This window comes from Cannabis sativa, chromosome 3 (assembly GCF_029168945.1).
Source record: "Cannabis sativa cultivar Pink pepper isolate KNU-18-1 chromosome 3, ASM2916894v1, whole genome shotgun sequence".
In the NCBI taxonomy this organism is placed as follows: Eukaryota; Viridiplantae; Streptophyta; class Magnoliopsida; order Rosales; family Cannabaceae; genus Cannabis; species Cannabis sativa.
In genome coordinates, this window is record NC_083603.1 from 41,987,303 (window position 1) to 42,014,129 (window position 26,827).

Below are 26,827 nucleotides of genomic sequence, written 5' to 3' on the forward strand. Positions count from 1 at the left end.
TATATTTTTAATTGTAATAAATTTTGTTAACTTTTTTTATTTCAATTCATATTCTTAAAAAATATATACTTATCAAATAAAAATATATTATATTTTAAATATTATGATAAAAAAATTAAATAAAAAATTATATGAAATTTTCTTAGACTAAAATAAAATAATATATTCATGATTTAGAAAAAAATATGAAAATAAAATTAAAATAAATATTGAAATTAATATAAAATAATGTGAGAAAAAATTTAAAAAAATATTAAAAATAATTTTTAAAAATTATTAAAGTTTATTTTATTTAATAATAAAGTATTTATTTATTATTTTAGGGGTCTAAATAGACTCCCCTTATCTTATTTGATAATAAAGAGTACATTTTAAAAATAATTTATAAAAAAATTTGAAGAGGAAGAAACTAACTGTGCAACCATTTCTAACCCATTCATTACCCAAACACAACAAAAGTCTCTCTCTCTCTCTCTCTCTCTCTCTCTCTCTCTCTCTCTCTCTCTCTCTCTCTCAATTTCACCCTCAAAACCCTTAAACCCCTAAATTATTCGCTGGGTTCTCCGGCCAGACCCACCTCCGCCGGGTCTCTTCTCTTTCTCAGCTATCAGTATCATTATTCAGGTATCTGTTCGTATGTTTTCATTAATCTGTTTATGCACATTTGCTCAGCTAAGAAATTTACAAATGCTTTCAACCTTACATGGATTGAAATCCTAATCAACCGAAAATAGTTGCTGGTTTTTCTCAATGAATAATGAGAGTTATGTATTAGGGAATTTGTTATTAAATGACAATTCTTTGGCTGCTTCCGTTTCAAGCTAATGGATAATCAATGTCACTGGAATCTTCATAGTTTGCCTTCTGTTTGACATTTAATTTCATTATTGATCTTATGTGTGCACCTAGCTTGCTATCATTTCTGGATAAAAATCATATTTTTAGCTATTAATTGCTATAATATATATAGGTGTACTTTCATATATTTGGAGATTGGCAATTTTGTTATTCATTTTTGTGCATTCTAAGTCATGGTTGATCACATTAACCATATTGATCTTTGTTCCAGCAATCCCTTGATCTTCATCTCTGTGCATGCTTGTTTTTTCTAGAATTAACATTGAGTCTATTTAAGTGATAAAAAAGTCACTGGTGTAAATATTTATGTTCTAGTTTTGTTGACATATGCAGTTGAGTGGGGTACATACTGTGTGTTCAAAGTGAGATAGTAGCTAGGAAATTGAAATTTCATGGCAGGTAATGGCCTGCCATCACTGGGTCGAGTAAAGTTAACTGATTTAGTACCTGATGAAGGCCTTCCATCTGATTCTTACAAGCTATCAGTTTCAACGTTATCTCAGTCACTAGCTCAATATTCTGCTGCCATTATTCAGTTTCCAATGAGTGATGGAGCTCTTCTGAGAGCTGCTTTAGACTCTGCTCGTCTATACTTCCATCAAAAACCGTCGTACCCGTCTGCAGATATGATTCATACGAATGACCCTCGTGATTGGTGCAAGACATCTGGTTATTATGCAGATCCTTCACTTTGGCAAGAAACCTATGATTATAGACCTGGAGTTACTCCTCCAGATTCTAACAATGGGATGGAATTTTCTCCAGCAGGTTTACCAGATATATTTGCCCTGCTTGGAAAGGTTGCTAGGGTTATACTAGATGCCATTAGCTTTTTTCTGAACTTACGAAGCTCGTCCTTCTCTAAAATACTTGATAATGTTCCCTTGAGACCTCGTGAGATATCATCATCAGTGCTATCTGTCTGCTGTCATGCGAGACCATCATTCCAGGGAGCTCAACACCATAATTTTGCAACCCAAGAGGATGGCCAACTGGTAATGTTTTCTGACCACGAGCATCAAGTTGACAAAAGCTTGATATCTCTAGTAAAGTCAGATAAGGCTGGTTTACACATAAAAGATTGTCAAGGTCATTGGAATCTCGTGGATGAAGTTCTTGGTCCTCAGGAGGCTATCGTTTATCCTGGACTTGCACTTTATCACGAAACTGCAGGATATTTCAACCCTGCACTGCACAGAACAGATATTAATAATCTCCAAAGTAACCTATTTGGCCGATGCTCTTTAGCTTTCAAACTCATGCCTAAATCTATGAGTAGTCTCAGCTGTTCAGAAATGAGGGCCGCTGGTCACGGGGTAGATGCTCAGTTCCAACTTCCAGTACCAGTTGATGACTTTATGCAGAAAGCTCACCCAACTGATCAACTTTTAAACAGGAACAGTGTCTCGAATTTCAATTTTAATGCCACCCAAGAGGGTAAGCAGCAATATAGTAACTTTTATTATCAGGTTGCTTGACTGTTAGTGATTTTCATAATTGAATTGCTATGTTGATGACCTGAACTCTACACTTTGAAAAAGGATACTAATAGTTTATGATAAATTTTTAAAAGAATTGGTTTTGTGTGAATTTGCACCTTGATGTTAGCTTGTAGTTTGTTTCTTTTTGTGTGAGTAGCTCTTAGTGAGAAGCTTTTAACAGCAGGTCCTTGGTCGATGAAATGCTGGTACAGGATCCACGAAGCCTACGACAAGGAGGAGGAAGAATGATTCAAGATCTAAACCTCTTCCACCTTCAAAAAGATTACGCCTTGAAGCCCAGAGAGTTCTAAAGGAAAGGGTTCAGGACATTGCAGATAAGAAGGGGATCAAGCTGAGGTTTTGCAACCTGAAAGAGTGTGAGAATCACATTCACACGCTTGATAGCCCGTGTGCCAATATAAGAATGGAAATAGGGTGGCCACCTGGAGTTCCATTTGTTCATCCCCATGATCTACCAAACAAGGCAAAGATGGGTTTTCTCGAAGCATATGAACCTGGTTGGTCAGCAACTCATGATATGGAGTTAAGTCTAACAGAACCTGGACAAGCCAGTCAACACACAGCTAACTGTAAGTTTCAATTTAGTGTTTCTGGTTTTCTTTATGCAGATTTTTACTGAAGTTCCTGATGGCATAAACTGATTACCGGCCTCCCTTCCTTTAGTCCTTTCGGTTCTATTTTTTCCTTAGTTGCTATTCACTATGTTTTCATTTGTTTCCTTTTCTGCAGGAATTGATTGCCATGGTATCCAGTTTTGCAATCTCAAGCGATTTTTAACAAACACAACTTCCAACAAAACTTTCCACATATGATTTTGGTGTGTGGCTACTGATTCAATCTTCCCCGTCAATTTGTAACTCCTATTAGAACTAATGATCCTGAATGGAAGTCCACAGACTTTTTTTAGGTATGTATTGTACATGATTATTTTGCCACATTTGAGACTAATAATAGAAATAAATAACTCAAATTTGAGAGGCCAACTTGTTTCACTGGATATTGTATCTTTTTATGAGCTCTGAAAAAACTAATACTAAAAATATTGAATATGAAGAGGAAATCTAGAATACTAGAATATCTTTTTTTTTTTAAACTGAAATACTAGAACATCTTGATGGTTTAAAAACTCGTTTGGATGCTTATGAGAAAATCTTATTTATTTTTTATTTTGTTTCCTCTTCACTCATATGTTTGTGGGATATGAATGGTTGTTTTAATGAACTTTCATGGTAATTGGTAAATAGTGAAGATAATTGGGACTTCTATTTTAGATTGGTGTTTGTAAAAGAGCATTGCTATAAGGCACGAGTGGTGCTTAGCATAGCATTACCGAGTTTTTATTGTATTAAATTATATGAGACTTGATACTTAATTATTTCAATAACCATATGACATGTTAGAGGGTGCTAGACACCATTGATGCCTGACACTCTCTAATATGTCATATCCTTATGATACAATTAAGTATTTGATATATATAATAACTTTTATGAAATATTGCTAATTAATTACAAAGCATCACCTTTAGGTAGTGTTAGACACTGCTGATGTCTTATAACAGTGCTCTTTATCATTTTACAAACCACATACATTATTGTTAGAATTTGATGCACTTAGTGGAAGTTACCAAGTTAGTAACGTTTTGTTTAACTAACAAAATCACATTAATTTTGTTTTTTTAATCAACCAAATCACATTAATTTATGTCTGTGTAATATGAAATTTGAGATAAGGGAAGAGTCTTGTATGAGAATTGATATAATTATCTTGAAAAGCATTTTAAAATGTATATTATAATTTATTGTATAATACTAATTAAATTTTCAAATAGAACTCAAATATAATTACCACTTCACAATTACATACCTTGATGCCTTAAAACTAAGTTTTTCTTGAGGACATTTCTAAAGAAAATATACTGACCAATATATTTGATAAAAGTGCAATTTTATTGTTAAAATTTACACATCCTAAGAGAATGGTGGAATATTAATACAGAAGTTAACAAAAGAGTTGTTCTTCATCGCAGCTTGACCACTTAATAAGTGGAAAACCCTATTGCCTCATTACTGATTGATCATAGTAGATTGTAAGCATAGCACTCTGCCTCTGCACAAGTTAAGATGAAAGGGTACAACAACAAAACCAATGCTTGTAAACGATGAGATCCGTATATCAAAACGGTCTTATATATTGTCATCGTTGTCTGTTTCTTCCAACCGTCAAGTGAATCAAGAGTTTCTCAGCCTTGGAATGGCGGTCGTTCATTTTCAAAAGGCAACTCGATAGGAGTAGCATTGGCGTAGAACTCTTCTAAGTTGTAAAAATCTCTTTGTGGAGGAAGAAATATATGGATGACTACATCACCTGTAATCAACATATCAATTAACTAAGGTTCCCATCTAGCTCAAACAACATCAGAATTCCTATTGATCAAATTTCCCATATCACAACTTGGACCAATTATGCTATGTAGGCTGATAACAATACTAGTTCTATTAGCCAATCCAATCATTCAATCAAGATGGGTAGCTCAAATGTCCAGAGATGTAATTTTCTCACACGAAATATGATTTTCGAGTCTGTCGAGTACCTAAATAGCAATTTCTATAGTTTGGTGATCTTCATATGTTGTAGGTTAGGCATGGAAAGAATATGAAACGAATTACTATGAAGGTTTTCTTACATGCATAGTCCTAAACTTTCCCTTCTAAGTACATCTAATGGAGAATTCTTACCATAATCCAAAAGGGTCCATGAATTGGGTTTTGTGTCACCTGTTGGCACTCTCCCATACTTCTTCTCAGCCAAATCTCTTATCTTGGACCTACAATACAATGAAATGGAATAACTATATTCATACTACTTGAAAATGTTAAGAAAATGACAAATCAAGATTGAGGCTTTAAACATACGCAATGGCATTAATTTGAGGACGAGAAAATGCTGTGGTGATGATAAAAAATCGAGTCCAATACACTAAAGGCTTCACAAAAAGGACCTTTATATCTCCAGCTTTTACCTCACTTGCAACCTTGGCCATAGCCACGGCAACTACAACAACAACACAACACAAACTCATTCTTAGTTGTCAAAATCCCAATAAACAACACTAAGAAAGAAAGAAAGAAAGAAAGAAAGCCCCTTCATATAAAGTGCAAGAAGAACATTAGAGTAAGTTATTACAATCCATAATGAGAGTTTCCTACTGATGTGTATAATTATACTTCCAACATGCTTGATAATGCATACAAGAGTATAAATGAAAATGGAGAACCATGAATAAAAAATAAAAAGAAAAAACAGAAGAGAGAAACTGTAAATTGAGATGAGCTTACAGGATAAGCTTTCAGCATCATCATCAACTTCTGCACTAGGAGCCTTTTTGTCAGTTCTTCTAAATACAACTTTCCCATATCTATCAAACAATTTATCAAACATTTCATCTGTATCTTCACTTGCATTCTGCAAAAGAAAAATTCAAACTTTCAAAGATTGGAAAAACCACAATAGTAGAAACTAAAGGCCCCAAAACCCCATTAACCAATTGAGTTAGAATTAGCTAAAAAAGCTACTCTCTTTAGTTCTTTTTGCAATAACCCATAAAAAAAGTGTTTTTTTTTTTTGAAAAATGAAAGAGAGTACCTGAATAAAGCTATCTTCAGACTCTTTCCCAGTAGCCGAAATCGAAGTAGAAAATCTGGTGGAATTAAAAATCAAATTGTTGGGTTGCCAAAAGTAATTGCAAAGAGAGAAACGGGAAGTAGAAGAAAGTTTGTTGTGAGTGTGAGTAAGCTTCGGTTCAACGAAACCCACTTGCCAGAATTCTCCGTTCAGTCGGCTTCCAGCGCCGGTGCCGGCGAGAGAGAAGGTTAGTGACACTGCCATTGTTGGAGTGTGTCTACGGCAGAGGACAAGAGTTTGGATATTTTTATTTTAAGATTAGAGAAGAGAAGAGAAGAGAAGATTCAAAACCAGGATAGAGAGTCTATTGGAAAACCAGACGCATAATGGGCCTAGATATTGGGCCTTGGGCCTTGAGGCTAAGTACAAAATTGAGGAAATTAGATTCTATATCTATTGTCCTTTTTTATTTTTACCCTCTTTTTTAAAGTCTTATCATTTTTACCTATTTTTTTAAATATTGTACCAATTTTGCCCATATCACTTCAAGATACTCTCTATGTGACTCTCTTATGTCAGAAGTATATTTCAATTAAATATAAAATTAGAGGTAAATTTGATCAATTAATTAATAAAAGTGGTAATTTTCAATTTACCCTACAAAATCATTGGAGTTTATTTCGGAAATAAAAAGAAAAAAAGAAATTACAAAAATAGTTGAATGAAATTTAAATATATTTTTTAAAATTCTGTTTATAAAAAATACGGACTTTGATATTTTTGTGTTATATTCTTATTATTTTGTAGTTAGTTTTTGATTATTTATATATTATTTTTATGTTGCGTAAATGTTGCTTTTATAATATTTAAACGTAAAATTATAATTTTTTTTATTAAAAATAATACTTTATGTAAATATTATAGTGTTTTACAAAACTACCTCGATTCATTTATTGATTTTTGTTATTGACCAAACACGACTATGTAATCAATTTAAAAGAAAATATTATGCTACGAAAATCAACTTCTTAATTTGTTTAAGTTAAGTTTTTATAGCATTTTTATAACATAATTACAATCTATTTAACATGTGACACTTTTATGATGTCATTTTAAAATTAAGCATATAAACCTAAAAAATAAGAAAAATTATAGTTTATGACCCAAAAATATATTACTATGTATATCAATATCTTTATTTTAAAATTTGTAATGAAGTAACTATTTTATACTATTTATTACTTAAATTATCTTTTATCATATAAATTTTTTATAGTTTTCACATTTTTAATGTTTAATTTATATACATATATATTTAAGATTTAGAAACATATCTCTTAAATATCATTGTATATTTTTATCAATTTTGTTAAAATTATTTTTATTTTAAAGTTATATCATTTATTTTTAATTTTTTAGGGGTTATTGTGAGTTATTGGTATACATATTTTGTTATTCGATATATTTCTTTTTTATTGTATAATTTATTATTATTCTTAAATAATATTTATTTTTTATTTTATTAAGTAAAATGGTGGTATATATTTTGTTAGCATAATATATATTTTAAATTTAATGTATGTACATAATTTTATTGGTATGCTACATACATTTAATTATTATTTTTATTTTAATTATATGATATATCATTTAAAAATATTGAATGTAGTCTAACGAACACCCTTAGCTGCATGTATAAGCGTTGAGATAAGGGTGGGTCCTTCCATAGCATCAGGTAAACATACTTGAAGAGAAAATTAGGCCGATTTAGGATAATTTCAAAAAACACAAAAATAATAAAAAAAATTACAAAAATACGGTTATATAGAATTTAAATATTTTTACGATTTTATTTACAGAAAATACGGTATTTTGATGCATTTTTATGTTGTATTTTTGTTAATTTGTTGTTGATTTTTTATTATTTGTATGTTATTTTTTGTTATTGTTTGAGTGTTATATTTTTATTATTTTTATGTTGTTTTCTTATTATTTTTGTGTAATTTTATGTAATTATAAATTTTTTACAAAAAGAAAATAATATTTTATGTAATTATACCTTTAATAATTACACTAGAAAATCATAGAATGACAACTTTTAGTTTTTTTTTTTATTTGAAAAAGTTTCACTAAAGAACCACATTTTTTTAAAGATAAAATTGTATACTACCATATATACATGATAAAGTGATGCACTCACCTATATTATAATCAAAATAGATTTGTTCAAACAAAAAAGCTGACAACATAAATTAATTTTTTTTAAATTAATAATTATGAGTAATAAATAATAAAACTAAAATATAATAAGAAGGTAATAAAAGTGAACATATATTAATTTTTAAAATAAAATTTTAAAAAATTATTAAAACCCCAAGCGGGAATTTATTCCTTAGTTTATAAATATACAACAGAAATTAAAAAAAAAATTAAAATTAATCCCTATTTTTATTACATCATATATATATCACTGAATTCTCTATTTCTTTCTTTTTTTTTTTTTTTTAAAAAAAAAAAATTTAAAAGTTTTTTGGTCATCGTTTGCTTTGCAATTATGGTTTCATTTTTAATATTTATATAAGTAAATGTAATATTGTTCTTTTTGAATTAATTAGTTCTTTCGTTGCTTATTACACGTGGAAAACTTATTCTATAAAATAGTCAAATAAAAAAAATACAAATTCAATTTTCGATGGAAATGTATTACATTTTATCACTATAAAAGAAATTAAAAAACAAAATATTTCACACAAATTTTACAACAAAGACTTAAAAGGGTTGTTTACAGTACAAGTAAAAAAAAAAAAAAAAAAAAAAAAAAAAAAAAAAAAACTATAAGCCAACTAGAGGTGCACCATTCCAACTAGTGAGACATTCAAGCATTGGATCAATAATTTTTCCTTGGCACATTGCAGTGAATACCTTGTCAAAGTCTTCTCCTGGTGATTTAACATTCTCTCCAGTAAGCAAACCAGTCCCCAACTCTTCTCTTACAAACTTGTACAATGGATAAGATCTGCACTCCTTGATCTTGTTTGATATGTCTACGTTCCCACTTTCGATAGCATTCCTTGCATTTTCAACCTCTTTAGGCAAAAGGGTTTTCAATTCTTCCTCAAAAGCTCCAATCTTTTGGAAGATTGAATTGTTTGGATTCTTCTCACTTTCACCGTTAACCAAAGCTTGTTCTACTAGTACTTGCCTTAGTTTTTGCATTAAAGGATAGGTAGCACTGCAAGGATCATCAATGTATGTGAAGACGTATTCCCTATCGACAACTTTAAGCAACTCCTTGCAAAATTTTGATGGGTGGAGCTTGCCACTTGCGCCAGTCGTTAAAACTCTCTTAGCCACATGACTCACAACTTTTTTAACTGTGTGCCTTAGATTCTCTTCCAAATGTCTCAAGTCGATGGCCTGGCAAAGAGCTACCAAGAATGTTGTAGACATGAGTTTGAGAATATCAACAGTCTCAGCAGTTTTCCTCGAAGATATCAACCCTAGAGAGTTCACATCTTGGTTGTGTTGTTCTGCACTTTGGACATGGCTAGTCACTGGATTAGCAAGATATTGGAGCTCGGAACAATATGAGGCCATGGCAATCTCAGCTCCCTTAAAACCGTAATCCAAACTCGGATTGCGACCACCAGATAAATTTGAAGGGAGACTATTGTTGTAAAAGTCATTCACAAGCTCAGAAAATTGGGCAAACATGAGCTTACCGATGGCTGCAACAGCCAAACGAGTATTGTCCATGGAAACTCCAATTGGAGTCCCTTGGAAGTTGCCACCATTGATAGCCTTATTCCTTGAAACGTCAATCAAAGGATTGTCGTTCACTGAATTAATTTCTCTTTCAATCGATTTGGTTGAGAATCTGATCACTTCTATCATTGGTCCTAGCCATTGGGGTGAAGTCCTAAGTGCATAGCGATCCTGTTTTGGCTTCTGGAGAGGATCCATCTCGTGAAGTTTCTGAGCATCTTTAATATAAGAGCTTCCATCTAAAATATGTTCCATAATAGCTGCAGCCTCAATCTGACCAGGGTGGTGCTTTAACTTGTGAGTCAAGTAATCAGTGAACTCAGGCTTACCATTCATCACTTCTGCAAAAATTGCCGACAAGACTTCAGCCAATACAACAAGAATGTTGGTCTCAAAAAGCACAGTAGAAGCCACGGCTGAACCAACAGCAGTGCCATTAACAAGAGCAAGGCCTTCTTTTGGCTGCAACTCGAAGAAGTCAGAATCAATTCCAGCAACTTTGAAGGCTTCCTTTGCAGTGAGGGATTCTCCATTGGGTCCGACTGCCTTGGAGTTAGGCCTTCCTGTGAGCAAACCGGCAATGTAAGACAGAGGGACAAGGTCACCAGATGCAGTGATTGTTCCACGCAATGGTAAGCATGGGGTAACGTTGTTGTTGATGAGCTTGGCCATAGCTTCCAAGATCTCAAATCTAATTCCTGAGTAGCCTTGGAGAAGTGTGTTAATCCTAACGAGCAAACCTGCTCTTGCAGATGAGCGAGGCAGAGTATGGCATGACTCTGTTTCGTTACCAAATATTCCAACATTCAAAAATCTGCAAAGAAAAAAAAATAACAAAAATAAAATTGAGATATAGACTAGTTAATGATACAAGTCTTGAATTGGTTTCCTTATCCAATTTCAATTATACATATTAATTACCTAATTAGCTCATTCTGAAGGGCACCACCTTGTTTGGTTCTCCTATGTGAGGTGGCACCGAAGCCAGTGGTGACACCATTGCTATCTGTGCCTTTGCTCATACTCTCCATAACCCAATCACTACTAGCTTTAACTCCAGCCCTCGACGATTCAGAAAGTTCTACCTTAACTCCGTCGATGTCACCTCCAGCAGCAATAGCAGCCACCTGAGAAATGGTAAGAGTCTGACCACCGAGACGGACAACTGGATTCCGGTACTGGGCGACCATTCTCTTGACTTCGTCCAAGTGGCTGCCAGTCATGGACTCTGCCGCAGCACCCCAGTTAAGTGGGTCATTATTAGAGACGATTGGTGATGGCTTTGTAGTCTTGCACAAACTCTCCATTTGTAGTAATAAAGAGAAGTAATAAGAAGTTTTATTAATTGTATGAAGACTTTATATTAATGGGATTTGGTTTGAAGTGTAAGGAGAAGTTATGAGAATCCTCATCTTATATAGAAGTTATTGGACTAAGGTGAGGTTTTCAAAGTGGGTGGGTGAAGAGAAAGAGAAAGTTGTTTTACGTTGGATTGGTATGCATGAGAAATTTGACCAAACCAAGGTAGTGAGGAAGAGTTTGGTGTAACATGATAATGGTTCCTTTTATTTTCTACCATATCTTTTGTAAAAAATTCTAAGTTATTGTGCCCAAAATAATAATTTATACATGTATTATGTTTTGATTGGTTGAGATAATTTAATTTATTGATGTTTTACAACGATCATTGCTCACGTCTTTGTGTTTGAGTGAAGTAATATACCATTCATAAATATTGGCCTATAAAATTCTGCCACACCATATACCCCCAAATTATTAATTTTTGAAATTTGTGTTGAGTTGAAATGTCAAATTTGAATAAAATGGGTTATTTTTGCGGGTTAAGATGAAAAATGGTTCCGAATAGATAGTTAAATAAAAAGAATTGTTAAAAGTCATCAAAATAGTATTTAATATTTTGTTATATTGTTATTAGTATAATTAAGTATTAAGTCTCATAAAATATCTCTAATTAATAATAAACAATATGATTATATGATTTTAATCAAAATAGATTTGTTCAAACAAAAAATACTCACATGATAGATTAATTTTGTTTTAAATTAATAATTATGAGTAATTAATAATAAAACTAAAATATAATAGGAAGATAATAAAAGTGAACATATATTATTTTGGGGAATTACCCCATATACTATTTTTTTAACTTTTTTTTTCAAATTTACGGTTTGGGTTTTTAAAGTGGTTGCAGCGCTAGTTGCAATAGGGGACTCTGTACGATTTTTTGTTACAATTTAGGTTGCAGTGCTAGTTGCAATAGGAGTTTCTATATAAAATTCTCTAAAAAAAAAAAAAAACTGTTTTAAAGTATAAAAATAAGATAGCTCCGCGTTGGTCGCGTCTCCTGAAGTGAGAAGCACCGACCTTTGCTCCTATATAAGGGGTCACCCATGGCCTGGGAAAGGCATCCGTAATTTTGAGCACTTAGAAAAATAAACAGTTTTCATTCTTTGCAATCAAGAGCCTGTTCTTAACTTTTGCAATTCAGATTAATAAAACACAAGGAGAGTAGGCAATTACCGACATCCAGGGTCGAACCACTTTAAATTCAGGTGTATTTTCTTTACATTTATTGCAAATTCTGGTATCATTAACAGTATTTATTATTATGATTTTGGTTTAAATCTCAATTATTACGACTCCGCGTCGGTTGGCTAAAAATCCAGTCAACAATAATTATGGTTTTATTTTTGAAAGTTTATAATAATATATATTTTTTGTATCAAATTTGCAATAATGACATAACTACTATTATTGACGTGCCACATCAGCTAAATCTGACGTATATGATATTTTTTTTGTTTTTTCTTTATTTTTAAAAGTAACTTTTTAGTTACTAATAGTGTTGATAAGAAACCACTTAGTTATCTTTGTAAAAGTGAATATTTATACCAACCCCATTTATTCCTCGCATTTCTCATAGGTTCTCGTTTGTGAAAAGCAACCCTGTTCTCATTTTCGAGGAATATGTTTTCCCGTGTCTCATTTAGTTCGGTGTAAACAATATAAATTAGGATGTATTTCTCATATTTTTTTCTGCTTATTTTTATCTTTGGACGATTCCTTGGATTCATCCTTTCTCTTCCCATGTGACTCATTGCTCTTGCTCGTGTTTGCAATGTCTGTTTCTGGTTGCTCGAGCTTGGCTTATTCCCCGAGCCATCTTTTAATAACTTTAGCTTGATTCGAGATTCTTCCTTTCGAACATAAATAAGTGCCCCGTCGTTGTATTCATTTATCGATTTGACTGGGCGCCCTTGAAAATCATTCCACAACTCCCCTCCCACAGTTAACAAGTCAGTAGTAACTCCAGCTTGGAGTCCTATTAACTATATACTGCATTAAAGTTTTTTATGTTTGCTAATGTCGTGCTGAAGCGACTCAAAAAAGCCTTTAGGGACTCCCCAAGATGCTTCTAGTCTTCTGTCCCTTACAGCCTGAAATCGCTTTTCGAATTCTTTAGATAGTTGCTCCTACAAAGTAATGGAATGATTTGTGAACTTATCAAACCAACTACTCGTCGCCCCTGTAAGGGATGTAGGGAACAATATGCAATGCAAGTTATTAGAAACATTACTTGCTTGCATTATAGTGTTAAGATTTTTCAAATATGCAACCAGGTTAGTGATTTCATTGTATTGCCTGACATGAGGGTTCTTAAGGGCCCGTTTGGCAAATAGTCAAAAACAGCTTTTTGAAGAATTTTTGGAGAAGCTACAGCTAAAAGCTAAAGCTGCTCCAACCCAATTTTTAGAAAAATTTATTTTTATTAAAAGACGATAATAATTTTTTTTGTATGAAAAAATCATATTTACTTATTTATTACATATTAAAAAAAATAAAAATAAACTAATTATAATAAAATAAATATTATTAAATCTCTTATTTTATTAAAAAAATAAATTATATTTTATTTTAATATTAACAAGCAACATCAACTTAGAATTTTTTTTATATACTTGAGTTTCTAATTTTTTTTTTTACATTTGATAAAACATAATAAACAAATACTATAAATTATTTTTTTTTTATCAAATTCATACAAATTTATATTTGAAAAAAAAATTTAAAATATTTTAAAAATATAAAATATTATATAAAATAAGTTTTTACATATTTGTGATTATAATAAACTAAATTATAACATTATCATTATCATTATAATAGATCTTAACAACTCACAGTACTTTAAAATTTATAATTTACCAAACACTCAGCTCAGCTTTTTTTTACAATTTTGCTACAGCAGTTTTTTCTCACAGCACAGCTACAGATGCTTTTTCCCACAACACAGCTGTGCCAAACTGGCCCTAAATCCCTTTTCAAATAGTGAATTCAATATGTTAGGGTGGAAAAGTTCTGGGTTGTCATTTGAATCATATTTTGGAAGCTTCCCATACTCTGCATCATGATATTTTCTAAACCGATCATACAACTGAATTATCATTTGTTGAATGGAGTTATCAACGGGTTGATTGGTCTGTTCATTAGCTCGTTGAGAATTTTTATTTAATCTCTCTTTGAGATTTGGTGTATTTCTATTTATTTGCGTAGATCAAGAAGCCTTCAATTTAGTTGGTCTCGCAAATCAGGCTGATCATGTACGTTTTGACGTTGATTTTGCCTAACATCATAACTGCTTACTGATCGACTTGGGGAAAAATTCTCTGATTGGTAACTTTTAAAGTTACTCATACTTTCCTGCTCATTTTGGTATTCATATCGTGGTTTTCTCTCACCTTATGGTGGGTTTTCACATTCGTGATCTCGAGGATTGAGTTTGCTCCCGAATCCTCGACCTACTTTGGGCTATATTTGTCTCTATATCTAATGGTGAAACTTGAGTAGGCCTTCGCCTTTCAAATAAGTTAGTGAAACTTCATCTATTCAAGTATGTATACATACTCTCCCTTTCCTCCCTTCCAGGTCCTCACGATGAACGTGGAGGACGAGCAGATGAGTTAGGTGGTTGATCATTTATATTTTCGTTATTTCTTTGACACGTCTGTTGTCCCTTTGGTCGTGTTTGTCGCGAGGTTGTGGCACCCTAATTCTGCGGACCTTGACTATCAACAAGAATGTCCCTTGTCTCCCCTGGTTGTTGTCCTAAGGGCGAGAAGGATCATTTGGTTCCTGTCCTTCAACATTGGGTCCTTGTGCCCTTCTGGTTCGCGATCCACGGGGTCTTCCTCACAGTCGTCGGACATGTTGTTCCTCTTGCACTGGCAGTGCATTGTTTTGAGTTATTCTGTCGCAATCATTGCCCGTTCCAACTCCTCGTTTCTTCAGTTGGATTATGCGAGCCTCCAATAGAGTTGTCAGTTTTCTAACTCCACAACGGGGACGTACCTCGTGGAGTCATATGCATTAGACTCTCTTTTCTCGGGAACTTCTTCTTCAGGGTCACTTCTCTCGGAGTTCCTCTTAGAAGGACCCCTTCCTTGGTTTGGTCTAGTTCGAGTTTGTGCTCCCTATGGATTTTTTTTTTCTGGTCAACGCATTGTCTCTGGTTCATCATGTTAAGTACTCTCCATGACAAAATGGTCTGATTAAATAGGGGAGATGTGTTTCGAGTTTTTTTTACAATGACTCTCAATGAAAGCACCAAACTGTTAACTCAGATTTTCGTTAACAATAAATGAAGTCTTGTATATTTACATGATTTTATAGTTAAAATATATGTACTCCACGAGTCAGTCTTATTTATGAGTATTTCTATATAATGTTTCTTAATTACAAGAGAATTTCTCTGGATGTTCACTCAATCTCACAAGATTTTTCCTTCCAAAAATGACCGATCACTTTTCCTATAGGTTTTGTCCCTATTTATAAGGGCTTTAGGAATGACAGTTATTCTCTTTTGATCTTATTTAGGTAATCGTTCATGAAACATGAACAATCTCCACGTTTCATATTTACAATATGTGGATAAAATAAAGTAACTATTGAGAACTGCTTTTTGTTCTTATCAAGAAGTAGTTTTTCTTTGTCAAGATAACACACTCCAACTATGGCTCGCATTCTTCAACGATGTTCACAAATTACTGGTTGTATTCCGCGAGATGCTAGTTAAGATGTTTGTCATCACAATTTTTTTACAGTAATTCTCGAACTAGTCTTTGGAAATTCTGAGATAAGTTGTACTTTGTTTATTTCTCTTAATATTTTAACATACCCATGGGTATACGGGTCAATGAGTTACAAGCTTTTAAATAACTCGTTATCTACCCTTTCTACCTAACTCATTCTTTCATGCTATTCAACTGCCTCGTTCATCTTAGTCCAACTCTAAGGATTTAGCTTATAATCCTGTTATCCTCTTAAATCATTATATTGATAGTACCATGCGATGTCATTACATCTTTTAACCGAAGTTTATCCCGAGGCAGGAAATTTATTCATTCTTCGCATTTATTATTCTCTTCATTCTTTTAGGTCTACATGGACACGTGTCATGTTCATATTTCACGCTCAAAATATGGGCATAACAATAATAATTAATAGAATACATTATTTTATCCAAACATCGTGTTGTTTATTATTTAATAAAATACGACCCTTATATGACCTACCAAACGAGCCCTAGAATAGTAAAATAAAAGTCTAGAGACAAATTCAATTTTAAATGGAAATGTGATACATTTTATTACCATGAAAGGAATTAAAAAACAAAGTATTTCATAAAAATAATAGTTTTACAACAAAGAGTTAAAGGGTGGTTCACAGAAAAAGTAATTTTTTTTTAAAAAAAGTATAAGCCAACTAACTGATTGGAAGAGGTGCACCATTCCAACTAGTGAGACATTCAAGCATTGGATCAATAATTTTTCCTTGGCATATTGCAGTGAATACTTTGTCAAACTCCTCTCCTGGTGATTTAACATTCTCTCCAGTAAGCAAACCAGTCCCCAACTCCTCTCTCACAAACTTGTACAATGGATAAGACCTGCACTCCTTGATCTTGTTTGATATGTCTGCATTCCCACTTTCAATAGCATTCCTTGCACTTTCAACCTCTTTAGGCAAAAGGGTTTTCAATTCTTCTTCAAAAGCTCCAATCTTTTGGAAGATTGAAGTGTTGGGATTCTTCTCACTTTCACCGTTAACCAAAGCTTGTTCTACTAGTACTTGCCTTAGTTTTTGCATCAAAGGATAGGTAGCACTACAAGGATCATCAATATACGTGAAGACATATTCCCTATCGACAACTTTAAGCAACTCCTTCTCGCAAAATCTTGATGGGTGGAGCTCGCCACTTGCACCAGTCGTCAAAACTCTCTTAGCAACTTGAGTCACAACTTTTTTAACTGTATGCCTTAGGTTCTCCTCCAAATGTCTCAAGTCAATGGCTTGACAAAGAGCTACCAAGAATGTTGTAGACATGAGTTTGAGAATATCAATAGCCTCAGCAGTTTTCCTTGAAGATATCAATCCTAGAGAGTTCACATCTTGGTTGTGTTGTTCTGCACTTTGGACATGGCTAGTCACTGGATTAGCAAGATATTGGAGCTCAGAACAATATGAGGCCATGGCAATTTCAGCTCCCTTAAAACCGTAATCCAAACTAGGGTTGCGGCCACCAGATAAATTTGAAGGGAGACCATTATTGTAAAAGTCATTCACAAGCTCGGAAAACTGGGCAAACATGAGCTTACCAATGGCTGCTACAGCCAAACGGGTATTGTCCATGGAAACTCCAATTGGAGTCCCTTGGAAGTTGCCACCATGGATAGCCTTGTTCCTTGAAACGTCAATCAAAGGGTTGTCGTTCACTGAATTGATTTCTCTTTCAATCGATTTGGTTGAGAATCTGATCACTTCTATCATTGGTCCTAGCCATTGGGGTGAAGTCCTAAGTGCATAGCGATCTTGTTTTGGCTTTTGGAGAGGATCCATCTCGTGAAGTTTCTGAGCATCTTTAATATAAGAGCTTCCATCCAAAATATGTTCCATAATGGCAGCAGCCTCAATTTGACCAGGGTGGTGCTTTAACTTGTGAGTCAAGTGATCAGTGAACTCAGGCTTACCATTCATCACTTCTGCAAAAATTGCCGACAAGACTTCGGCCAACACAACAAGAATGTTGGTCTCGAAAAGAACAGTAGAAGCCACAGCTGAACCAACAGCAGTGCCATTAACAAGAGCAAGGCCTTCTTTTGGCTGCAACTCGAAGAAGTCAGAATCAATTCCAGCAACTTTGAAGGCTTCCTTTGCAGTGAGGGATTCGCCATTGGGTCCGACTGCCTTGGAGTTAGGCCTTCCTGTTAGCAAACCGGCAATGTAAGACAGAGGCACAAGGTCACCAGATGCAGTGATTGTTCCACGCAATGGTAAGCATGGGGTAACGTTGTTGTTGATGAGCTTGGCCATGGCTTCCAAGATCTCAAATCTAATACCAGAGTAGCCTTGGAGAAGTGTGTTAATCCTAACGAGCAAACCTGCTCTTGCCGATGAGCGAGGCAGAGTGTGGCATGACTCTGTTCCGTTACCAAATATTCCAGCATTCAAGAATCTAATTAGCTCCTTCTGAAGGGCACCACCTTGTTTGGTTCTCCTATGTGAGGTGGCACCAAAACCAGTGGTGACACCATAGCTGTCTGTGCCTTTGCTCATACTCTCCATAACCCAATCACTACTAGCCTTAACTCCAGCCCTTGACGACTCTGAAAGTTCTACCTTAACTCCGTCGACGTCACCGCCAGCAGCAATGGCAGCCACCTGAGCAATGGTGAGAGTCTCACCCCCAAGACGGACGACCGGTTTTCGATACTCCGCAACCATTCTCTTGACTTCGTCCAAGTGGCTGCCAGTCATGGATTCTGCGGCAGCACCCCAATTAAGTGGGTCATTACTAGAGACGATTGGTGTTGGCTCAATAGTCTTGCACAAACTCTCCATTTGAAGTAATAAGAAGTTTTGTATGTATAATATATATTGATTGGATGGTGTGTTTAGAGTTGGAGAGGTTATTAATTGTATGAAGAAATATGAAATGGAATTTGGTTTGAAGTGTAAGGAGAAGTTATGAGGATGTTATATAGAAGCTATTAGAGTAAGATGAAGAGATAGAGAAGTATATAGGTTTTTTCAAAGTGGGTGGCTGAAGAGAAAGAGAAAGTGTTTGGTGAGTGCGTTGGTTTGGTATGCATGAGAAATTTGACCAAAGGAAGGCAGTGAGAAAGAGTTTGGTTTTGGTTGCTATTACTATTATTATTATTTTATCTTTTGAGTGGAAGTGGACTATACAAACAAGTTTTTGGGTCCCTCCCTTTATTAAATATTTATTCAATTAAAAAAACTAATTGATATTTAATAGACTAATTAATATATAGTTACAGGAATTAATACACCACACTACTACCTTTTCTTTGTCTCATTGTAATTATTAATTGATTAATTTGTTTGCTATTATTTTATCTGCATGCACTCAAACCATTTTCTTTTTTGTTTGGTCAAGTCAATGGGTGTGGTTTTTATTCTATCACTAGTAATTGAAATCACCTCCTATATATGCATGTGCCATTTTTAATTAGTAAAAGTTTATAGTGAAGACCTTTTCGGTGGCGGTATTTTTTGGAACTATATTTTTTGAGTCTTCAATAGCTTGAGGTATACATAATTTTAATATATGTTTTATTTTAGCTTTTATTGTTTTTTTTTTTTTTTGTTGAGTGTGTGTGATATAGGGTTTGGTTTGGATATAACTATTGTGGTTTGAAAATTTAGTAGTGTTAAACATAATTAAAAAATTTTAATTTTAGAGTTTTGTGAGTTTAGGCTGGGTTGACGGCTATTAAAAAGTGCCTTTGATTTAGGGTATAAATATCTTTTTTTTTTTTTTCAATTAAAATAAATACTTATGCATATTATGAAATAATGGAAAGACATGGACCACCTATGTATTCGATTGTTTTATAATAATTGAAGACATAAGTTCTTGTATGTCTTTGGTGTTTCAAAACTTATGTTTTGACCTTAATACTTTTGGGTAGTGAGATTTTTTTAAATGAAAATAGACCAGAAAAAAATCGATGATAAAATCTAATTTTATAGTACTTATAATGATTACAGAAGTTGTTAATATTATTATTATTATCATTATTAATTGGAAGGAAGTATATAAGTTGTTGGAAAAATGGTTGCACACTCACAAAAAACAGTTTTCCTTTTATTTGAAAAAAAAAAAAACAAAAATGATTAATTTATAAGAAAAGAAACCACATACAACTTTGTCTTATTACAACAACAACAATAATCTCTCTCTCAAAAAAAAAAAAAAAAAAAAAAAGCAACAACAACAATAATGTTGTTGTTATTATTATTATTGCTATATTTAAATAATTATAAGTTTCTTTTGACAGATAATGTAGTACTAAATATATATATAGTTATAATTTTAGCAATAAAAAATAGGGCTTTTTTCATAAATGTACAACAAAAATAAAATAATTACAAAAAATGTGCAAAAAAAAATTATTTTAAAAATTTATACATTTTGAAAACTTATTACATGAAACCATACATTTTTAATATGTTTATTAAACCTCAAAATAAACAATTTCGTAAAATTAATTAAACGGTTTTATAAAAATAAGCAAGTTAAATATTTTTTTTTATTAAAAGATAAATGTTTATTATCTATTTTAGTATGAATTATTATAATTTAATAAGATTTTTTTTTAATAAAATACAATATCAAAATTACAAAAAATTAATGTATATAAATATAAATCAATACTTAAAATTACTAAAAATAAACCTGACACGTAGAGTGTTATAATAAACATATGTGAATATTATTATTTTGTTTATTAAAGTAGTATGTTTAATAAATAGAAAACAAAATAAACATATATATACAAAGTATTTTATATTATTAGTATGTTTATTATAATTGTAAACATAAAAATAGATATAGTTAATTTATACTATACTAAAATAAGTATATTTTCTTTCTATTGTTTCTATATATTGATTATTTTCTAATGAGTTAGTGATCAAGTTTTTTATTGAAGTATAATTCTTACATCAAAAAATAAATAAACAAACATAACTTTATAAATTCCAAAAATTATATAATTAAAAAAAATAAACACAACACAATTAATAAACAAAGAAAAAGATAAAGATAAATAATTTTTTATATATATTATTTATTTTCTAAAAAATTATTAAAAAAATAAACATAACACACGTAGAGTGATATAATAAACTTATGTGAATATTATTATTTTGTTTATTAAATTAGTATGTTTAATTAATAGAAAATAAAATAAATACATATATAAAATATTTTATATTATTAGTATGTTTATTATAATTGTAAACATAAAAATAAACATAGCCAATAAACACATATATAAAATATTTTATATTATTAGTATGTTTATTATAATTGTAAACATAAAAATAAACATAACCAATATTACCATATATATACTAATCAATAATTATTACCATATATATATTATAATAAAAATTGAAAAAAAGTTTTTAATTATATATAAAAGTGTATGAGAAAATGATAATAAGTTTTTTTGCACATATTTTATAATTAATTAAAATAATGTATATAAAATTGTAAAATGCCCTAAAAAGTATTATATGTATGGTAAAATATATATAGTTTGTTGTTTGGAAAAAAAAGTATGGTTGTTAAGTCAACGAGTCAAAGATGATAACTTCACCAATCCCCTTATTAGCCAAATTGGTATATTTCAACTGATAATTCTTAAGTTTTTTTCTCACATATGTGTGGTTGTTGACCAACTTTGTAATCTCTATTGAGAATTAATGAAATATTAGAGATAAAGTTATCTGAAGCATATGAATTGTGATACTTAATCTTATAAATTAATTTTTCGATTGTAAAATTTTTTAAATTCACATTCAATTTTACATTTTACTCCACTATAAATATGAAATTACACGCTTTGATAATATAAAAGTATATTTATAGAATTTTACTTGTAGTCTATTGATATAATCAATATAAGTTGTTCGCCCTCAATAATTAGAGTTAGTCAAAATTATCGTTTTACCCTTTTAATTATTTATTCACTCCTTATGTACAATTAATTCAATGTAAACAGTTAATCTAACTTATTATAGATTTGGATCTAACTGTTAGCACTCCCAGAATTAACACTATAATGGAACTAATATTCGACCCGTTAGGAAAGCTTGAATTCTATTATTATATAACATGTTCCCAGCCACTTATGTTATTAAGCTCCAAAAACAGAAGTTGTAAGAATTAACTTTTTTGAGAAACTTTAACGAGTGAATCAAAGAACTCAATGAACACAAATAGGAGTTCATGTATACTAAGGATTCAAGCTGATCTATTAATGATCATTGTTGTGATATGAATACTCTTTCATTGGAAACGACACGTTAATGAAAGAAATTTATTACATACCGGTCCAGTCATGCATAATCGAATTATACACAATACCTTTACTACATTTCTATCCATATGTGATCCAAATCAAAATCACACACACTAGAAGTATACTGTATAGTAAACTGCATTTAGAAGTTCCATATTAAAGATTCTTATTACTTTTATACACTATCGACTTAATGTTTTTATTCATATCGTATAATCTTAATTCTCTTGTACGTCCTTACAAGATTATACTTTCTCCATATGAATAAGAAATTTTCAGATATTTATTAATTATAATTTTATAATTAATGTATCATTTATCTTGCAATTGTATTTCATATATTTTTTAATATTTATCCGTTAATTACTTACTTTTAGGGCATAAATTCCAACAGAAACACATTGTGTATAGCTGCCGGCACTGGGGGCATAGCCAACCTGTACGCTACTTGCCCTAACCTTTCTAGGATTTCAAAAGGTCCAACGAACCTTGGGCTTAGCTTTCCTCTCTTACCAAGGCATTTCACACCTGTCTTAAGTTAGATCTAGAGGAACAATGTATGTCCAACTTGAAAGTCAACATTCCGACGCTTTGGATTTGCATAACTTTTTTTTGCATATTTTGACTAGTGAGCATTCTAACTCTTGTTTTGTCTATTGCCTCACTTATATTCTGAATAACTTTGGGACTTAAAAAATTCTTCTTACCTATTTCATCCCAGTTTACAAGTGATCTACATTTTCTTGCATATAATAGCTCATAAGAAGGCATCTCAATAGTTGAAGGATAGTTGTTATTATAAGAAAATTTGATCACGGGAAGGTACTTCACCCAAAATTCTTAAAAATCTAACACACATGCATGTAGCATGTCTTCTAAAATCTGAACAGTTATCCTTAAAAATCTAACACACATGCATGTAGCATGTTTTCTAAAATCTGAACAGTCCTTTCAGACTATCCATCTGGCTAAGGATGGAATGATGTGCTGATCTTTAACTTCATACCAATAGCTCGTTGAGTACCCTTCCAAAATCTTGATGTTTGAATCTCTATCGGATACGATAGACTTTAAAGCAACATATAAAGACAAACTATTTCTCTAACATATAACTCATCAAGTGATCAGCAGAGAAGTTCGTCGTTTATGGTTTTATTTTTATATTATTTTCTTGTGTTCTTTAGAGAAGTTGAGTAATGTTAAACCTTATGTTATTATGGGCACACTTAAATTTGGTTGGTATTTTATCATCTTTTGTTGTTTAATTACATGTAAAAAACTAATTCTACACAATAGTAAAATAAAAGAAAAAAAAATTAATTTTTGATTGAAATGTGTTACAACTAGCAGTTGCGTGTTATTTTATTACCATAAAATAAATTATAAAACAAAGTTTCATTGCATCATACAAATAATAATTTTACAACAGTGATTTAATGAGTGGTTTATAGTAAAAGTGTAAAAAAAACAATAACTTAACTAAGAGATTGGAAGAGGTGCACCATTCCAACTAGTGAGACATTCAAGCATTGGATCAATAATTTTTCCTTGGCACATTGCAGTGAATACCTTGTCAAACTCCTCTCCTGGTGATCTAACACTATCTCCAGTAAGAAAACCAGTCCCCAACTCTTCTCTCACAAACTTGTATAATGGATAAGATCTGCAGTCCTTGATCTTGTTTGATATATCTGCGCTCCCACTTTCGATAGCATTCCTTGCACTTTCAACCTCTTTAGGCAAAAGGATTTTCAATTCTTCCTCAAAAGCTCCAATCTTTTGGAAGATTGAAGTGTTTGGATTCTTCTCACCTTCACCGTTAACCAAAGCTTGTTCTACTAATACTTGCCTCAGCTTCTGCATTAAAGGATAGGTAGCACTGCAGGGATCATCAATGTATGTGAAGACGTATTCCCTATCCACAACTTTAAGCAACTCCTTCTCACAAAATCTTGATGGGTGGAGCTCACCACTTGCGCCAGTCGTCAAAACTCTCTTAGCCACTTGACTCACAACTTTTTTAACTGTATGCCTTAGATTCTCCTCCAAATGTCTCAAGTCAATGGCCTGGCAAAGAGCTACCAAGAATGTTGTAGACATGAGTTTGAGAATATCAATAGCCTCAGCAGTTTTCCTTGAAGATATCAATCCTAGAGAGTTTACATCTTGGTTGTGTTGTTCTGCACTTTGGACGTGGCTAGTCACTGGATTAGCAAGATATTGGAGCTCAGAACAATATGAGGCCATGGCAATTTCAGCTCCCTTAAAACCGTAATCCAAACTTGGGTTGCGGCCACCAGATAAATTTGAAGGGAGACCATTATTGTAAAAGTCATTCACAAGCTCGGAAAATTGGGCAAACATGAGCTTACCGATGGCTGCTATAGCCAAACGGGTATTGTCCATGGAAACTCCAATTGGAGTCCCTTGGAAGTTGCCACCATGGATAGCCTTGTTCCTTGAAACGTCAATCAAAGGGTTGTCGTTCACTGAATTGATTTCTCTTTCAATCGATTTGGTTGAGAATCTGATCACTTCTATCATTGGTCCTAGCCATTGGGGTGAAGTCCTAAGTGCATAGCGATCCTGTTTTGGTTTCTGGAGAGGATCCATCTCGTGAAGTTTCTGAGCATCTTTGATATAAGAGCTTCCATCCAAAATATGTTCCATAATGGCAGCAGCCTCAATCTGACCAGGGTGGTGCTTCAACTTGTGAGTCAAGTGATCAGTGAACTCAGGCTTACCATTCATCACTTCTGCAAAAATTGCCGACAAAACTTCGGCCAACACAACAAGAATGTTGGTCTCAAAAAGAACAGTAGAAGCTACAGCTGAACCAACAGCAGTGCCATTAACAAGAGCAAGGCCTTCTTTTGGCTGCAACTCGAAGAAGTCGGAATCAATTCCAGCAACTTTGAAGGCTTCCTTTGCAGTGAGGGATTCGCCATTGGGTCCGACGGCCTTGGAGTTAGGCCTCCCCGTGAGCAAACCGGCAATGTAAGACAGAGGCACAAGGTCACCGGATGCAGTGATTGTTCCACGCAATGGCAAGCATGGGGTAACGTTGTTGTTGATGAGCTTGGCCATGGCTTCCAAGATCTCAAATCTAATACCTGAGTAGCCTTGGAGAAGGGTGTTAATCCTAACGAGCAAACCTGCTCTTGCAGATGAGCGAGGTAGAGTGTGACATGACTCTGTTCCGTTACCAAATATTCCAGCATTCAAGAATCTGCAAAATTAAACAATAAAATTTAGATACCATTTTCTATCAAAGTACATATATAATATTATAGTATGTCATATATATATATATATATTAATTACCTGATTAGCTCCTTTTGAAGGGCACCACCTTGTTTGGTTCTCCTATGTGAGGTGGCACCAAAGCCAGTGGTGACACCATAACTGTCTGTGCCTTTGCTCATACTCTCCATAACCCAATCACTACTAGCCTTAACTCCAGCCCTCGACGACTCTGAAAGTTCTACCTTAACTCCGTCGATGTCACCTCCAGCAGCAATGGCAGCCACCTGAGAAATGGTGAGAGTCTCACCACCAAGACGAACAACCGGCTTCCGGTACTCGGCAACCATTCTCTTGACTTCATCCAAGTGGCTGCCAGTCATGGACTCTGCCGCAGCACCCCAGTTAAGTGGGTCATTAGAGACGATCGGTGCTGGCTTAGTAGTCTTACACAAACTCTCCATTGAAGCAATAATACAATAAAAAAATGTTGTATTAATTAAGTTGAAGTTGAAGAGGTTATTGAATAGAACTAAAGAGTTTTAGAAAAGGATGATGATTGATGGAGTTTGGTTTGAAGAGTATAGGAATATAATTAAGGGTCTTATATAGAAGACCGAAGGTGGGTTTAGTGGGTCAAACTTGATGGCTTAGTGGGTAAGTATGTGAACATATAATTAGTCCATGCATTGCTATTCCACACGTGTGTGTGTGAGAATTAAAGTAGTTCTTATTTTGAATAAAAAAAGTATTGAAGAAGTTGGTAATGTTATTTTATTATTGTTATTATTTTATTAATTGGAAGAAGGTATATAAGTTGTTGGACAAATGGTTGCACACACAAAAAACAAAAATTACTAATTAATAAGAAAACAAACCAAATACAACTTTGTCTTATTACCATCGTAATAATAATAATAATAACAATTATTATTATTCCTCTATATCTTTATATATTAAGGGTGTCTATCTAACGGCATTTCTTAGTTTAACATTGTTGCTTTAACAGAATATACTTAAAAATAAAAGAATATTCTGTTAAATTTAACGATTAGTTTGATTTCCCGTTAAAAAATAAATCCAATAATTGAACCCAAAAAATTAAACAATCTTTTAAATATTAATAATCTCTTTTTAAATTAAAAAAATCATCTTAGCCACATATCTCTCTAACAAACCTATCTTGGGAGAATATTAATAATTTTTTTATTTATTTTTTAAAAAAGAAAAATATAGATAAAATATCTAGAAAAGATAATATAAAAGAAGATTGATTGTGTTGGCTTAGAGATTTTTGGGCTTGAGCTTAAAAAAATAATTAAAAAAAAAAAGATGAAATGGGCTGTAATTAGTATTTACCTTATATGTTTGTGCTTATTTTTAGTTTTATTTTTAATTTTACCACCAAGAGGAGAAGGTTGA

At 32.6% G+C, this 26,827-nt stretch overlaps 5 protein-coding genes across 5 annotated transcripts; 1 reads left to right on the plus strand and 4 right to left on the minus strand.

Moving 5' to 3' along the window:
- Nucleotides 1–404: 404 nt before the first annotated feature.
- Nucleotides 405–3,343, plus strand: LOC115711439 (uncharacterized). The gene is made up of 4 exons (XM_030639781.2): nt 405–624; nt 1,192–2,295; nt 2,552–2,929; nt 3,090–3,343. Coding segments are annotated over exons 2-4 (1,425 nt in total). The 5' UTR covers nt 405–624; nt 1,192–1,250; the 3' UTR covers nt 3,092–3,343.
- An 837-nt stretch (nt 3,344–4,180) lies between these two features.
- Nucleotides 4,181–6,348, minus strand: LOC115711529 (protein Iojap, chloroplastic). Its single transcript, XM_030639881.2, has 5 exons — nt 6,006–6,348; nt 5,699–5,825; nt 5,276–5,414; nt 5,099–5,187; nt 4,181–4,727 (listed from the first exon to the last, which is right to left on the minus strand). Exons 1-5 carry the CDS (start codon nt 6,246–6,248, stop codon nt 4,603–4,605), a joined length of 723 nt encoding a protein of 240 aa, XP_030495741.2. The 5' UTR covers nt 6,249–6,348; the 3' UTR covers nt 4,181–4,602.
- A 2,300-nt stretch (nt 6,349–8,648) lies between these two features.
- On the minus strand, nt 8,649–11,137 carry LOC115711262 (phenylalanine ammonia-lyase). The gene is made up of 2 exons (XM_030639598.2): nt 10,671–11,137; nt 8,649–10,563 (listed from the first exon to the last, which is right to left on the minus strand). The coding sequence occupies exons 1-2, from the start codon at nt 11,054–11,056 to the stop codon at nt 8,817–8,819; spliced, it is 2,133 nt and encodes a 710-aa protein (XP_030495458.2). The 5' UTR covers nt 11,057–11,137; the 3' UTR covers nt 8,649–8,816.
- Nucleotides 11,138–16,376: 5,239 nt separating this feature from the next.
- LOC115711372 (phenylalanine ammonia-lyase-like) lies at nt 16,377–18,814 on the minus strand. The gene has a single exon (XM_061111153.1). It carries the CDS (start codon nt 18,666–18,668, stop codon nt 16,533–16,535), a length of 2,136 nt encoding a protein of 711 aa, XP_060967136.1. The 5' UTR covers nt 18,669–18,814; the 3' UTR covers nt 16,377–16,532.
- A 4,683-nt stretch (nt 18,815–23,497) lies between these two features.
- LOC115710187 (phenylalanine ammonia-lyase) lies at nt 23,498–25,986 on the minus strand. Its single transcript, XM_030638529.2, has 2 exons — nt 25,487–25,986; nt 23,498–25,391 (listed from the first exon to the last, which is right to left on the minus strand). The coding sequence occupies exons 1-2, from the start codon at nt 25,867–25,869 to the stop codon at nt 23,642–23,644; spliced, it is 2,133 nt and encodes a 710-aa protein (XP_030494389.2). The 5' UTR covers nt 25,870–25,986; the 3' UTR covers nt 23,498–23,641.
- Nucleotides 25,987–26,827: the final 841 nt, after the last annotated feature.

Bases quoted from the DNA above. Each gene is read 5' to 3' on its own strand.
- LOC115711439 (XM_030639781.2), top strand. From the start codon at position 1,251: ATGGCAGGTAATGGCCTGCCATCACTGGGTCGAGTAAAGTTAACTGAT. The intron at 2,296-2,551 runs GTAAGCAGCAAT...ATGCTGGTACAG, and splicing joins TTTTAATGCCACCCAAGAGG to GATCCACGAAGCCTACGACA.
- LOC115711529 (XM_030639881.2), bottom strand. From the start codon at position 6,248: ATGGCAGTGTCACTAACCTTCTCTCTCGCCGGCACCGGCGCTGGAAGC. The intron at 5,826-6,005 runs GTACTCTCTTTC...TTTCTTTTGCAG, and splicing joins CTGAAGATAGCTTTATTCAG to AATGCAAGTGAAGATACAGA. The intron at 5,188-5,275 runs GTATGTTTAAAG...ATTGTATTGTAG, and splicing joins CCTCAAATTAATGCCATTGC to GTCCAAGATAAGAGATTTGG.
- LOC115711262 (XM_030639598.2), bottom strand. From the start codon at position 11,056: ATGGAGAGTTTGTGCAAGACTACAAAGCCATCACCAATCGTCTCTAAT. The intron at 10,564-10,670 runs GTAATTAATATG...TTTTCTTTGCAG, and splicing joins CTTCAGAATGAGCTAATTAG to ATTTTTGAATGTTGGAATAT.
- LOC115711372 (XM_061111153.1), bottom strand. From the start codon at position 18,668: ATGGAGAGTTTGTGCAAGACTATTGAGCCAACACCAATCGTCTCTAGT.
- LOC115710187 (XM_030638529.2), bottom strand. From the start codon at position 25,869: ATGGAGAGTTTGTGTAAGACTACTAAGCCAGCACCGATCGTCTCTAAT. The intron at 25,392-25,486 runs GTAATTAATATA...TTAATTTTGCAG, and splicing joins CTTCAAAAGGAGCTAATCAG to ATTCTTGAATGCTGGAATAT.